Source organism: Lepidochelys kempii, chromosome 1 (genome assembly GCF_965140285.1).
Source record: "Lepidochelys kempii isolate rLepKem1 chromosome 1, rLepKem1.hap1, whole genome shotgun sequence".
Taxonomy (NCBI): Eukaryota; Metazoa; Chordata; order Testudines; family Cheloniidae; genus Lepidochelys; species Lepidochelys kempii.
Window position 1 is genome coordinate 102,567,053 of NC_136380.1, and position 16,299 is coordinate 102,583,351.

General features: G+C 40.0%; 1 protein-coding gene across 4 annotated transcripts in view; it reads right to left on the reverse strand.

The window, feature by feature from the left end:
- The window catches only part of FGF14 (fibroblast growth factor 14), a 605,518-nt gene that overhangs the window by 181,282 nt on the left and 407,937 nt on the right, over positions 1-16,299 (reverse strand). The window contains exon 1 of one of the 4 annotated variants that reach the window (XM_073349213.2): positions 10,038-10,900. The exons of the other annotated variants lie outside the window; for them this stretch is intronic. Within the exon in view, the coding sequence (XP_073205314.1) occupies positions 10,038-10,230 (193 nt within the window). The 5' untranslated portion in view covers positions 10,231-10,900. Of the gene's footprint in view, positions 1-10,037; positions 10,901-16,299 lie in introns of those variants that run through there. 4 annotated transcript variants of the gene reach the window in all.

Below are 16,299 nucleotides of genomic sequence, written 5' to 3' on the forward strand. Positions count from 1 at the left end.
GAGGCCGAATGGGTAGCACATCCAATAGCACCTTTTAAGCTTCCTCTCCAGTTGGAGCATGCTCTGCAGGTCTGGAGGGGCAAGGATACCTGGACCCAGTACTGTCCTTTATTTCCTGTGAGCCCAGTGTGGGGTTTGTACACCCCATCACAACATTCAAGTGAGAGATTAAAATCACAGAGACTAAGGAAATTGTTAAAATACATCTGTTATAGAAAGGAGGGGGAAGTGTTCCCCACACACTAGCTGATTTGTTCCAATTGTGTTGGAGTGATTATGGAAAACCTATTAAAAAGCTGAAACAATACATATCAGGGTTATGTGGCTGCATGGTCACCATTTTACAAAACTAACCAAAACTTGATCCTGTACGCAGAAAGCCTTGTTGGTTGGGTTTTTGTGTTTTTCCTTTTTATATACCACATCCATTAAAATCTTATATCATGCTTGCTGCATCTACTTATTTCAGCCTTATTTTTGTTAGCTTTTGCTTTAAATACTTAACCACATGCTGAATTGCATGTTATTTGGGGCATCTTGATTTTCTGTAAAAATGGATGAATATGAAAACTTGCATTATAATTCAAGCAAATGCCAGAATTTTATTCAAGCCATGAAGAAGAGCATGGTCTAGTAGTTAGATCAGTGGATTGGAAGTCAAGACTAATGGGCTCTATTCTTCTCTGCTACTGATTTGCTGAGTAGCTTTGGCCAAGCTTCTTATGGCTAACTATCAAGTGACTAAGCGCAGCTATGCTAATTCACGCCAGATGAGCATCTGGCCTAGGGGAGGATCTCCAGCTCCATGGAAAAAACTGTGGGAGGGAGGACATTCCAATAGAAAATCTAAGTTTTGACTCATTAGGTTTTCCTCTCATTTACCAAATAGGTAGGAAATCTAAACTCGCACATTCTGAAGGGAGAGTGGCTTGGAAACTTTACAGAGCCCTCAGGCGTTGCAGGAAAATCAGGTTACTGATTCACAGATTTTGGACTTACACTGCAGGGATCCAGACCCTTCTTGACTTTCCCATCTGCTTCCTCCATCGGAGCATGGAACGTTATATAGATTTGTATTGAGAAATCCACCTGGTTAACAAGAGCACAACTTGGGAAGAGCAAATGCTCAATTCCACCTCACTCACTTTTGACATGCAGACACGTTCCACTTCTCTCCACCCATATCAGTTCCACCTTATGTTAAGCCTGCAGAGAAGCTCAGAAGGGCTTGTGGTAGGGGGAGGAAGTAGGTTATGGAGGTGCTGTTCCCTACCATGTGCCCTCTATTTCTGCTGGCTTTTGCTCCCCTCCACCTGTGCACGTGTAATGGAGGATCAAACAATAAATGCCTGTTTACTCACATGAAAAAATGGATGCTATACATCACAGGGGTAGTGTGTGTCTTAATGAATGTACAACCATTTTTGAAATGATATTTCGATATTTAAGTTCATGTACTGGTGTAATAGTTGCACACCCTGTCATCTATGGTAAGCTCAACTTCAGACAGAACTAAAAATCAGTAAGACGGGTACCCAGAAGTCACCTACTACAGAACAGGCCCAACATGGAAAATAACAGAGTATTACTGGCCATCACATACAGCTCCCAGCTAAAACCTCTCGACAGCATCATCAACGATCTACAACCTATCTTGGAAAACGATCGCCCACTCTCATAGGCCTTGGGAGGCAGGCCGGTCCTCACTTACAGACAGCCCCCCAACCTGAAGGAAATACTCACCAGCAACTACACACCACAGAAATACTAACCCAGGAACCAATCCTTGTAACAAATCCCGTTGCCTTCTCTGTCCCCATATCTACCATAGCGACACCATCATAGGACCCAACCACACCAGCCACACCATCAGATGCTCATTCACCTGCACATCTACTAATGTGATATATGCCATCTTGTGCCAGCAATGCCCCTCTGCCATGTACATTGGCCAAACCAGACAGTCTCTATGTAAAAGGATAAATGGACACAAATCAGACATCAGGAATGGTAACATACAAAAGCCAGTGGGAGAACGCTTCGGTCTCCCTGGACACTCAATAACAGATTTTAAAGTAGCCATTCTTCAACAAAAAAAACTTCAAAAACAGACTTCAAAGAGAAACTGCTGAGCTACAATTCATTTGCAAACTTAACACCATCAATTTGGGCTTGAATAGGAACTGGGCATGGTTGAATCACTACAAAAGGGAGGAAGGATAGCTCAGTGGTTTGAGCATTGGCCTGCTAAACCCAGAGTTCTGAGTTCAATCTGTAAGGGGGCCATTTAGGGATCTAGGGCAAAAATTGCGGATTGGTCCTGCTTTGAGCAGGGGGTTGGACTAGATGACCTTCTGAGGTTCCTTCCAACCCTGAGATTCTATGAAAAGCAATTTTTCCTCTCTGTATTGACACCTCCTCAACAATTATTGGGAGTGGACCACATCCACACTGACCTAATTGGCCTTTAACATTGGTTCTCCACTTGAAAGGTAACTCCCTTCTCGTCATGTGCCAATATATATTTATGCCTGTTTCTGTAATTTTTACCCCATGCATCTGAAGAAGTGGGTTTTTTACCCACAAAAGTTTATGCCCAAATAAATCTGTTAGTCTTTAAGGTGCCACCGGACTCCTCATTATTTTTGTCAATACAGACTAACACAGCTACCCCTCTGATCCTTCAGACAGAACTGGCATTACTCGGGAATCTAAGGCTATATCTACACCGGTGGTTTTCAACCTTTTTTCATTTCAGACCCCTAACAATGTTGAATGATGGTGCAGACCTCTTTGAAATCTTAGCTATAGTCTGTGGACCACCAGGGATCCATGGACCACAGGTTGAAAACCATTGGTCTACACTATGGAGCCCATGTCGGCATAGCCCCTCAGTGTAGATGCAGTCTGTACCAACAGAAGGAGTTTTTCTGTTGCTGTAGGAACACTGCCTCCCTGACTGGCATTAGCTACGTCAACAGAAGCCCCCTTCCATCAACATCATTGTATCCACACTGAAGGTCTTGTTGGCATAGATATGTCGGTCAGGGATGTGGGGGGTTTCATACCCGGGACCAACATAGCTATGCAGACATAGGCGTGGTCTACATTTAAAAGATCAGAAAAAAAGAGCAATAGCTCTTCTAGATTGTTCAGAAAGTCTTTTAGCTGATTTAGTGTGCCACCAAAGTAGACAATGTAAAACGTTTTATGTCAGTTACCCACCGCACAAAAGTTAAATGAAAAAATGCCAACCCTTTTTTTGTCTTTTGGATTACTTAATTTTTGAATATTATCTGGTGAGAGAGAACCAATTAACTACAAATTCCAAACATTCTGCAGTCCATCGTTTTTAAAATATAAGGCCTGAAAAATCATGACTCAAAAATGTGAACTTTCTTTGAGGCCCCATTTTTAATTCATAATAACTCAAATTGCTTAGCAGGTTTACTTCAAAATATTCAGAAAATTCAATCTCTACTCATAGGTTATGCGCTGTAAGTTTGGGAAGATATAATTTATTCTTCATGCAAAACAAAGAGGTTGAATCCTTTGTTTAAATGCAAAACAGAACCCAAAATTAGCTGTCATTGCTACAGCTCTTCCAATAATAAGTCAATAACAGTGTATAGTAAAATTTCCCTTAGCATCTCTATTAGCCAGATTCTTTTAAATTCTATAATAAACTTTAATAATTACCAGGCCTGGCATATTTTTAAAAAATTCCTTGAAATTTAGAGTCCTTAAAATGACTATTCATTTCATATTTCAGTATTTAGGCCAGTGAAGGAAGGCATAAGTTCACAATAAGAGAAGTAGATGTATGAAGGATTTTGTTTCCCAGGCAAGTGGACATTGCACAGACTTGAAGTGTCATCCAAGTCATGATCAAGCATAATGGTCACATGAAGTGTCTTTTTAACTAATGGGAAGCCTGAACTGGTACTCAACTGGATCCAGATTCTCTAAACTTCAGGAGAACTCAGAGAGAGTCAATCACCCACAATGTTGTATTTGTTACAAATGAAAAGTTAAATCAGCAGTTGTAGGGAGGAAGGAAGTGAAAGAGAATAAGAGTGTAAGGAAGAGGAAGGTATTTCAGAATGAGGTAATTCTGAAATCTCCTTTACTCCAACTGGACACTCAAGATTGCTGGTATAAATAGACATGTTCCAGCATACACGACGTCAGAAGGAAGGAAAAGACAAGAAACATTACCACATACTGGCAATTTGCAGACAAAGGGAAAAAGGGATGCCAGCCAAATATAGATTTTTAAAACCTGAAGTAACCTTTGGGAAGGTCCAATGAAGTCTAAAATTTACTAATATTTATCAAACACACAATGCTAAAATGCTTCTATCTTATTTCTACTTTAACATAATATTTTAAGACTATATGATAATTATATTTGTCTTTTTGTTCCTGAGTTATATTACTAATATGAGATGTTTTGTAATCATATAAGATACTTGATCACTTGCACGTTAAATGGGCACAAAGAACACTGCCATCGTAAGTCAGGATTTAAAGCCCATTTTGATGTGAAACACTGCTGTAAATCCTTTATCATCTAATATTACATTACAGTTTTAAAGGAGGAATTAACTTTTTTCATTTCCTTCTCCTTTTAAAATTACATCCTTGACTCAGCACCATTGTTAGATCCACCAGAAACAGTTCAATACAAGGGACGTTATAATCCCTCCATACTCTCAACCAAGTTGTTTGCATTAATTCACATTCAACATAATCAGCTTTAATATAGTTTTGATACATACCAAAACCCCTTTTCAATACCACCCTTCTATTTAAAGAAGAGCTTCCCACTCTGTGGGAAATGTTTTGCCTCGGAAAGACCCTGATACTCAATCTAAAACTAATTGTAGCAAAAATACATTTTAAAAAAGGAAAATGAACATACCTACATTGGAGCAACATATTTGTATGTTTTGTGTTTGCAATAATATTATAGATTTTCAATGGAATATTTAGCAGCATTTTAAAAGAAAAAAATGAAATTGATTTTATACATATTTTATTACAAAAACAGGCTTACAGTGCCTGTCACCTTGACAACTAGGCACTGCATTTAAAGAGATTTAAACACAGTTAAAAAAAAAATCAGTCAAACACTTGGCAAAATAAATGGGCCTTACAATGTATATGAAAGATTGCTAAATGTGGGCGGACAAGAAGAATGAATTCCTAAGGTGAGACCCTCAGTTAGGAAAGCCAAGCCAGTTTGTACTAATTTAGGAACAGGAATAGCTTCCAAACTGATCTTCATTTCTTAGGAATTCTAGATACAAATGGAGTGTTCTGATTTGCAGGGAATGAAATAAATTAATTTTCATGTGTACACATGAATGGGTCTTGCTTTCAGCTCTACAAAAGCAAAAAAGACACTTCAGGTATTCCATTTCCTGAGAATTATTTTCCTTCTTAGGTTGTGAAGTCACTCCCCATCCGCTTCATCAACCCCATCTGATGTACACATTAATTGTCCCAAAAGGCACTCTTTCAAGTGATATACTGCTGTAGAACATTCACAAAAAATAAACCTAGAAGTCTAATAGTCATGTCTTAATAACTGAAATAAATATATTCTCTGAACATAGTGAGACAGAGACAATCTCACTGGTATTAGCATAAAAAATTAGAAGCCAAATCATTCCAAAATTGAGTAATATAAGTTGGTATTAATATACATATACACAGTATACATAACACACTTATTTTTTATACATTTGAAATGATGAATACTACACAATGGAACAATCTGAAGAGAACCTATTAACCAGACTACAACTTTGGGGACCAATAAAGGATATAGATTTATAGGTTAAAATATAGGTTAACTAGAAGCTAACAATGCAACAGGGACAAGTGGATGGTTTGAAATCACACACTTCATATGTAATGTAATTGCATAAACTAAGGCATAGGAATTTATTTTCTGCTTTTCATTGCATAGTCTCTGGTTATAGTCAGGTTTCACGCCCCATGAAGCCTTCAAAATTCATATCTGTCAGTCCTCTGTGTAATTGTTGTATAGCATTAACTGAATCTGGAGAATAAACAGAATTAAACTATCTTGTTCTCTAATCCAAAATGAAAAAGTTAGTATTGATACGTGTTTGGCATCAAAGCCAGGGCACAGATATTGGCTTCAAGAGTATGAGGAAATTAATGCCAGTGATTTCTTCATCACGTGGCAGTTAGAATAAATTAAAGCTATTATAATATTAAAACTAAACATCAAAGTTGTCTGATACATTATTGTGGTTTGTCCACACAATAGCTTATTAGGTAATTCTCCCATAGAAATCAATATCAACTACAGAACAAAGACACATTAATCAAAACAGTTGGGAAAAAATATCTGAAACAAAACCACAGTCACATCTGTCATTATGGCTTTTATACCAGTAAATGTAAATAAGAATGTTCACCTTTTCTCCCTCTGTATCTTTATAATATATACTACTACAGTATGTCCATAAAGGGATAACCCTGGGCAGAAAATGAAACACAACTATAGAGAAGCACCAATACAGTAGAGGATATCTAGCTTTTAATATATTATGTCTTCAAAATCACATAATTTGTTCACAGATCAGCACCAGCCACCCAAGAAGCAGTATCAACAGGCATTTTAGGAAAAAAGCAGCATCCCTCTCAGCTGATTTTTATTACTGTTTGCTGTCTATTAACTTCAAAGATATATGGACTTTTGTTTTCCATATATAGTATAACCTCTTTGCAAGAGTCGGAGTTACATTTTGTTTGGAGTAAGTGATGTACTCTAGATTTCACTATCAATAAATAACGAACAATTGTTGCATACTTCTACTCTGATATTATCATACATGATCAATCCAAGGAGCCCACTTGTCACATCTCTGGCTCATTTTTCACTCTTTGTTCTCATCACACTTTGTACATCATTTAGATAAGATTTATTTGTAAAATTCCCATTGCACACATCTGACAACAGATGTTTGGAAATTCATCACATTTTGCTCTTATCTCATGCTCTCAACAATAAGTTTCAATGAACAATATGATGACCGATGGCCATATATTCTGACGAATCAGACAAACAGGAATGGAACTTTCTTGATTTTCTGCTTCGTATAATGATCATTTAATCAATTAACAGAATGAACTGCCTATTTGTTTCACAATTACATATTCTAATTTTTTTCTATGCCACAAGATATGTAAGTGATTAAATTTACCCTCCACTTTCCACCCTTTATCTCTCCCCACTTTATCTACTTCTTGTATGTAACTTTGAATCCACAGGTACACCAGGCAACTTATGCATCATCACCACTACGGCACTCACATACAGAAAACTGATTATTTTTAGTATAAAGTTTTACGGATGAATAATGAATTTGTGCTGTTAACATGAGGGACTGGATAAATATGCCTTTAAAAAGCTCTTAACGTTGACATAAACAAAGGGCCTGATCCTGCAACCTTCACTAACAAATATTCCCATTGAAACCAATAGTGCTAACATGAGTTAGAGTTTAGGTTAAATTAGTTTAATTTAAATTTAGTTTAAATTTAGTTTAATTATGATCGGTTTCAGGAGCATTACTAAATACACTATGAAAAATCCATGATGTTGAATACAGAACTTTGCTGGAGGCATCTCTTAACTGTGGAAATGCTTGGCATCTAATGCTGTGAAGGGGTTATCATCCTCAAGTCTCACTGAATTCAATAAGAGTTTTGCCAGAATATGAAACTCAGAGCTGGCCAAAAATGATCTTTCAGTAAGTGAATGTATTAAAGGAAGCCCTAGTAAACTTGTTTCCATCAACCAACTATAAAAGATAAATTCCATAATCAATTATTATAAAACAGACAATCTATCTGGTAAAAGTCAATTATAGATCTATATTTAAGAAATTACTCAATCTAAAAATTAGTCTTACAAAGATGTTGTTATTAATACACACACACACACACACACACACTACATGCTCAAAAAAGAAGTGTACAATAATTTTATGCAGCCTCCATGTTAACTTTTAAAGTATATTTCAGAAATCAGTTTTCAGAAATAAGAAGACAAGTTGTATACCACTTTGCAAATAATGGCAACATTTAGGTTGTATTCTACAATAATACAAGAAATCTGAGGTTATTGTATCTTTATTGCTTCTTTTCACTGGATTTGAGACAACTGAAGAATAAGAAATAATTCTGCTACAAATAATAAAGCCATACAAAATAAAATGTTTTAGATCCTATCAAAAGATGCTATTTTAAATATAATGTATGGAAAGAAAAGGAAAGATGGAACAGAACAGGTAAATTCTTATGTCTTAGTTTTTCATCAACTATAAAAATAGTTTACCAACAATTCTAACTCTCTAGACCAAATTAAAATGGAAGTATACTTCTTTCCACACACTATATAGACTAAATTACAGCACAGGATGGAAGAATCATTCTCTAATCTATTCAGAAAGAATTTGTTTTTTACTACAGTAAGTAATAGATACTGTAATATCTTTACTGATATTCTCCTTGCTTTTGAAGATGTTTATTTAAAATCTTCATCCTTTAAAAAATATCCCTGTGTTTTAAAGCTATTTGCCTTCTGGGCATAAGTATGTGATAAAGTAAAAACCAGTTCTAAATTCTGGAAGTATTACTCTTTAATTGGGCGATAAAATTAAGAAAAATTATAAATGTTCTTGTCTTTTTATATAGTTTTATCCTTTTGTTTACACTCTTTAAATACAAAGCATTGAAAAAATGCAATCATGCTACTAATGTAAATTTGGAGACCTCTATTTATTGAGTATGCTGTAATCTATGGGAAGAAATTATAATAATCCACAGATTGTATCCTTTATATTAGGGACCCTAACTTAATAAGCAGTTAAAATATATATGTATATAATTGCAGTATACACAGTATGTGATAGTATCCCTCATGGTCCTTAAACATGCTAGTATGATACACTTCCTACTCTCAGAATACTGGAAATGAAATGATTCTCGCCTACTTAACTATTAAGAATGGGAGTCTAGAATAGAGTGCCTATACGGTGTGTAAAATGAAGCACATAGCATAATGAAACGAACCATTAACGATAGTTTGCTGAGGTTGCTTTGTCAGACACCGATCATTTAGAAGCTGTACAAATCGTTGTACTATTTGTCCTTTTAAAAAAAGGTTAATAGGCTGTGGCTATGAGAGCCCTTATTATGTAGCCAGTAGTTATCAGCACCACGTAATGCACTTAACTCTATCACCACCTCAATTAAAAGATTGTTTTCACCCTTTATTGCCTTGTGAAAACTAAATCACGAAGTCGCTGTAGGCGTTGCTTTATTCTTCTGACTAGACTAGCGTTTGAGGAAACCTTTCTATACACATTACATCCTGAATAGTACAGGGCATTAACATACATCTGAACTACTGCTCGTCTGTTTCAATGCTGCCTATAAGGCGCTTTGTGAATGGGAGCGAAATACAAAAGACTTTGCATTACCCAGGAAGGCAACTAGTACAGGGGAAGTAAAGAGGAAACCACAGCTAAAGCCTCTTTGAGGGATACTACTAGACTCTATTTACTACAGCTAACACCTCGGGAAAGTGTTATTATGTGCCATAGTGCATTATATTACCGAGGAGGCGTATTCCTTGAGTAAGAAACTTCCCGGGCCAACAGCTGGATAGATCACACTGTGCCACCCGTTCTAGGAACTGTTGACTCTGCGATCTCCTCTCGCTAATGTGTACATGTCTGTGTGTATTTTCCACCCAAGGCACTAGATCACGCAGCTAGCGAGGGAACAGAAACGCCCGGAGATCAGGACGGGGGCAGGCACTAGCTGGGAGATTGCATGAGCCGCCAGCCCAGCAGAGAGTTTTCCGCGTGTACCGCGCCCAGCTGCTGGCCCGGCAGGGGCCCCGCTACAGGTTGTCCCCACTCCCGGACGGACAGACAGACAGACAGACAGAGAGAGACGGGGGCAGGCAGACACACACACACACACACCTTGGCGCCGCAACCTTCTCTTCTTCAGCCCGAAGATACGGACCTTGGAGAAAATATCCACCAGGTTGCCATTGCAGAGCCCCCGGTTCTTACTGGGGCTGCTCCGCCTCCTGCTGGCCGAGGGCCGGTCCCAGTGCTGCTCCCTCGCTTGCCGCTTCTGGCGGATCAAGCCGCTGGCGATGGCCGCGGCCATGGCTGCTCCCGGCAGGCGGCTCCCGGCTCACTGGCCGGCCGGAGCGGAGAGAGGGGCTGGGCGGGCGCTGGGGCTCAGCCGCGGCGGGGACCCATCCCCGGGCGCCACGGACAAGCGAGACCCTCCTCCGGCTCTTCCAGCCGCAACTGCACCCTGGGGGCACCCGCGGCTCGGCGCGGTCACCGCATGGGCCCCCCCCCCCCCCGGTGCCACCTGCCCGGGCTCCGGCGCCGGGCGCTCCGCTCGGCCGGGCGCCCCTCAGCAGCCGGCTCCCATTGCTGCCGCCGCGGCTACAGCCGCCGCCTCCAGGCTCCTGCCAAGTGCTTCCGAAACCAGCATCTGGGGAGAGAGAGCGCGGCAACCGCAGCCGTGCCACCCCACCGCGAGTCCCTCCGCCCTTCCCCCAGCAGAGCCGGGGGCTGGTGCAATGGGGGGTTGTTGGTTTTTTTTTTTGGGTGGTGGTGGGCGGGGGGGAGGGGGAATTGCTAGTTTCTAACGGATCCCCCAGCAGCCGCCGCCGCCTCTGCTCCCAGCTGGGGTTCCCCGATTGCAATGCGCGGCTCGCTCGCCGCTCTCCACAAACTCGCCGCTCTGCTTGGCGGGGCGAGGCGCTGCCCAGCCGGCCCAATCCCCGGCGCAACCAAAGCCCCGTGTGTGGGGGGGGGGGGGGGGGGGGCTGGATCTGTGTCTCTCTCGCGCGCGCGCCAGCCCCTTCCCCCCACGCCCAGTCCCAAGCCGGCTGGCGCGGGGAGCGGCGGCTCCTCCGCTTCGTCCAGCCAGCTCAAAGTTGCGGGGATCTCTCTTCCCTTCCGGAGGCAGGCGCGTCATTTTTCAACGGTGACACGAGGAGGGAGGGGGAGCCCGCGAAAGGGGAGGCGAAAGAACGTGGTATAAAAAGACCCCTTCGCCTCTCTGCCGGCTGCAGCACAGACACAGTGTGAACGCGATAATCCGGAGGGAAGCTAGCGAGCAGGGTGACAGCAAATAACGGCCACACACACACACAGTACCAAACCCAACGTCCCCTCGTGCCTCCAGCAGCCTGGGCCAAAGCCGGGAAAGTTGGGGGTGTAGGAGGAAAGGGAAGGAAGGAGAAGTCAGCGAGCGTCCAATGTAAACGCTCACCCTCGCCCTCCTCTATACTGGACGCAGGGCTGCTTTAGGTGAACCGTGAATCCCCAGCCCCGTAGGGAGCGGTGGAAAGAGAGCGGAGCTTTCTGCTCCGGTGGGTGCACACAGATCGAGGGCTCCCAAGCCACACCCGAGTGGGGACCCATCATGATTTCCTTTTTCTCTCGCTAGTTGGAGTTCGGAAGTGAAAGCCCAAATATTCCAGACTGCCCATCAGGCACGGCCTGGAAGAGGTTGCTAGGCAAGCCGATTCCCGTCGTAAAAAAACCACTCGGCGGGTGAATGATTTAGAGCTGGGTGGACGGAAACATGCCTACGTATCTTAGGGAACCTTCCAACTAAAACCAACACACGCTCTTTGTCTCAGGGAGAAATAATACAACCAACATACTTTTAACCGAGAAGATAAACCAGCTGGTCTACAGGGCTTTATAACCACTGAGTGCTTCTTGTGCTGCGCCTACAAACACTTGTACGTGGGCGGCCGGTGGATGCATTGATCGCCCTCCTAATGGGCAATTATTCTTATTTGTATAAACTGATGTGTTCTCTGTTGGGCACTGACAATATGTACCAGGTACAGAAGATCCAAGAAGTTTTCCCCAAGGAGTTTACAATCTGAAGTAACTGAACAAATAAGACGACACAATGGGTTTCACAGTCATTATCCTCTTTTCTGTAAGCATGGATTTTGGACATCCCTGTCGGGTCTATTAACTTGTTGGTGGTCCATCTAACTCCTGTAGTGGTCAAACCTCAGAGGTACTGTACCGTGTACATAGTTAAATATATTTTATGCTCAGGTCTCCTTGTGTGTATCTCCACTGTATATACTTAAAAACTTGTTATTTTGCTAGTCCTCCTTTCAAATCGCTCTATTTCCCCTTCAGTTGCTATTCAACTCAAAAGACAGCTCTTTCCAATACCACGTTTTGAAGCTGAAACACTCCCTTGCAAGATATACCACTTCGCAATATAAAGCCTAACATGCTTAGTTATTTGAGCAGATAGTTCAGTTGCTCCAGTTTCGACCATTATTTCCCTAAATCCTTTAATCTACAAAGGACTATTTTCACATCGAGGGCAAAAGCTTATGGAAGCATCTCCCTTACACACATTTTATGTTAAAGCTAGAGCAAGGCGGAGTACACGCTCAATTAGATCTGGATAATACGTTTTAATTCTATTTTATTTCACAGTGGCTCTAAACAGATTCAGCTAAAGCATTCAGATTGGATTCTCTGTCTGGCGGTTTCAACAGTGCAACAATTTCCATACAATAGCTACAATTACCCTAACTAATGCAGTCAGAGGAGTTTTTAATTTGATTTTATTGTGGTAATTTTGCCTTCAACTTTCTGTTTTCACGCTATATAACCGACGTTACAAGACTACGTCCTTTCCTCAGATTCTTTGAAGTCTGGGGGTGGGGGGTTAGTCCACATTGTCTTCTTAGAATGGAACCACGCCATCCTGCGACAGGACAATGAAACCAGACTAAGTGCTAAACTTCAACATTTGAAAAGTGGGGCGTTTCCCTTGCTGTTGGAAGTGCCAGGACCAAAAAAACAAAACAAAACAAAAAAAAAAGCCTCCCTCAAGAAAAGGATCGTGGTTGTTTATGTAAGTAGGGAAAACAGATGCTCTAGACGACGGAAAAAAGCAAGGACCCCCGACCCCCCACTACCATCTACCTTTAATTGCCACCGCGTTGCCTCGTGATTTAGCCAGACCTATTGCCTTAACAACTGCAATTCTGAGTGTATAGGATCCATATTCCCTTCACTGGAAGGACCTTTCTAAAACACTACATAATCGACAATCACAGCTCATTTTATCGACTCTCTTTCTCTTCACCAAAACTTGTTAAGATAAATTAAATTTGTCACTCTAAATCTGGGATATTTTGCTGTGGGGTGGGAAAAGGGAAAGTGTGTTTCCTACTCCAGAGATCAGACATAAAAAGCTCTCTGCTTGCATCTCAGAAATGCAGGGTAGTTGTTTACAGCTTTAGGTACACCAAAGAAAACTCAAGGGAGCCCTCTGCTGTCTTAACCTGTGATAAAATGTGTGCAATTCTAGTCAAGAGTGAAGGTTTTGCTAACAGATGGATTTTGGAAGTATAGACACATTGGTCGTCTTAAGGTCTACTAATTACATTGTGTTTAGGAGAAAACTTTAATTTTTGCTGTATTAAAAAAAACCCTATTTTCTTTCTGATTAAGAAAAGTCTGGTTATCTAAACACACCAAGAAGGTGGGCAGTGCTAGATTTTCAATATTTCCTGTTTTCCCATCTATTCATTTCTAACTCCCAACCTACTGGTTTTCTAGGAACAGTTCTCAAATGTAAAAAAAAAAAAAAATCAAAATCTGTAAATTATGTGTTTTGTTATGAGTGTTGTAAATTCCCACTCATTGTTTAAAATCTAGGTAAAAGGCTTCCTATATAATAGACTTAAAGTGCCTATAAATAGTGTCTCAAAACAAATTCATTTTGGGCTAGATGCATCTGGCTATGTAATAAAACAATGTCATACAGTTAACCATGTGAATTATTTCGAAGATTAACCTAATTCTAAAGTGTCCCCTTTAAGTGAGGAAACTGCTATTGGGTAAAGTAACAAACATATGCTAATTAATATTTTTTCTCTCCACATATTAACAAAACACTTTTATATCATGGGTTTCTTGTTTGATGATGTAGATTCCATATTGCCTTTGTACTCTAGCTTGAGGTTACCTAAAGCCTAAAGCCATTTTTTTTTAATTACAATGTACAAGCTTTAACAGCTACAATCTTTTCACCAGATGTTGGTATCCTTTCATATTGACATTACACTAGAAGGGATTACAGGCACCAGTTCAGGTCTTTGTAAAAGCACACAGAGAATACACAGTTATTACTTTTATAGATCAATTTAATAAAGGCATCTGAGGAAAAGTTAGCTGTACAAAAGAGTGCTAGTAACCAGTGTTTCCAAAGGGAGAAACACCAAATTACAGATTGATAATAGCAGATGGTTTGGTTTCATGAGATCTAGTCATTTTTTTATTCAGTTTGCTTGCCAACAAAATGTACACTGAATGGTTTCTTGTCTTATTAAATAAACTGGAATCTGAAGTTGTAAACTATTTATAAATACACAATAATAATTATTTCAGGATTCGGAATCTAGATATGAATAGAAATTCTCCTAGACTATTAGGAGTTGAAGGTCATTTTATATATCATTGCAAAGACAATTTCTTCTAGATTTGCAGTATGGTCCTCAGATGTAGCTTATGCCTCACTCACAATGTAAACAAATACATTATGCAATTAATATTGCTTTTTAAAAAATAAATTAACATTTTAACTTTTATAGCCAGATTCTACCAAGGTTACTTGCATTGAGTAATTCCATACCCCTCAAGTAGAAAGGAACTACTCCTGGAGTAAGGTGTTATTACTCAGTGTGAGTAAATGTGTCAGAATCTGGTCCATAGTAAGAAGTTATTGCACATCTCGGAGAAGATACCTTTGTAATGACATATGATCTCCCTGTCATCTCCTAATTCTGATGGATATGACCAAACTCAGTGGATCGGATTTAACTCAGGGTTCCATTGTCATGTGCCAGTCTCACCCCAGAGGCAGACAATTTGCCCTCAAACAGTGTCTCTGCTATGGGCTTCAACCACCTCTTCCAATGGGTTTCTATATAGCTGCCCACTGCAATTATATCAGCCCTTTCCTGATAAAAACCCTGGGGGGTGGGGGTGGGGGAGTAAGCAGTAGTAATCCAACTGAATTTGGATCCCTAGGGCCTATCCCCTTTAGGAATCAAGCTGGAGCAGGGAGATATAATTTACACATGTCCAAAACATGCTTAAGAGAATCTGGCCCAATGCTTGTACTCTGCAGGGTTTTATGCATACCCCCCAAAAGGTTTATCAACATTAAAAAAGTAATATTTCATATGAATATACCTGTACGAACATATGAAGCTGAAGATTAGAAATCCCTTTGCAGACAGCTTATGTGCACCCTGTGGTGAGAATAAAAATAAAAATCTGGTTGTGCAATAAGGTTTAAATACATTTGAAATTACTTGTGTTGCAGGCATTCATGACTGCTCACCTGGAAATCAGTCTCCTTATGAGTTACTGTTATTTATCAGAAGATGATGATTTATGCTGCTGAGCATTTTAATTCTATATTTTGTTTGTGTACTATGACAGAAGAATGAAAGTATCAGAGATAAGAAACAAATTATTTTCTTCATTCAGACATTTCCAGTGTAACACAGAAAGTGAAAATGACAATTTAAAAACCTAAATTCACCAACACAAAGATCAGTGGATTAGAATCAAATTTAATAAGTGCAGACACTTCAGCATGTATAACTACACATTATTCACATTCCATCTATGTTGAAGACACCCACAATACAATCAAGGAGCCAAATTCATACTTGTTGAACTCCACTGACTTTAATGGAATTACCTCATGGATGAGTTTGGTCCAAGATGTTCGGATGTGCAGTATGAACACCAAACCCTGCTACACATTACTGTTTACACCGTAAAGGAAATGTTAAAAGAAATGTCTGACATTTTAATTAGTTTTATATATTTATATTTTTTCAAAATTAATATAATTCATAATTGCTATCAATGAGAGAAGGGGAGGAAGCGCATGAAAACAATACACATTAGTCAAGAGGGCCTGATCCAAAGGCCATCCAAGTCACAACAGTCTTCAGTGGGCTTTGTATCAGGCCCTGTTGAGTCACAGGTAATGTTGATTTCACACTCTCTTTCTCCCTCCCCCTCTCTTCTCTCATTGATAGTTTGTAAATTCAGTTTACACATTAAAAAAACACCTAGCTTAAAATAAAGTCCAAAAAAGAATTTTACAAAATTTAAAAGAAGAGCATGTCTACACCACACATTA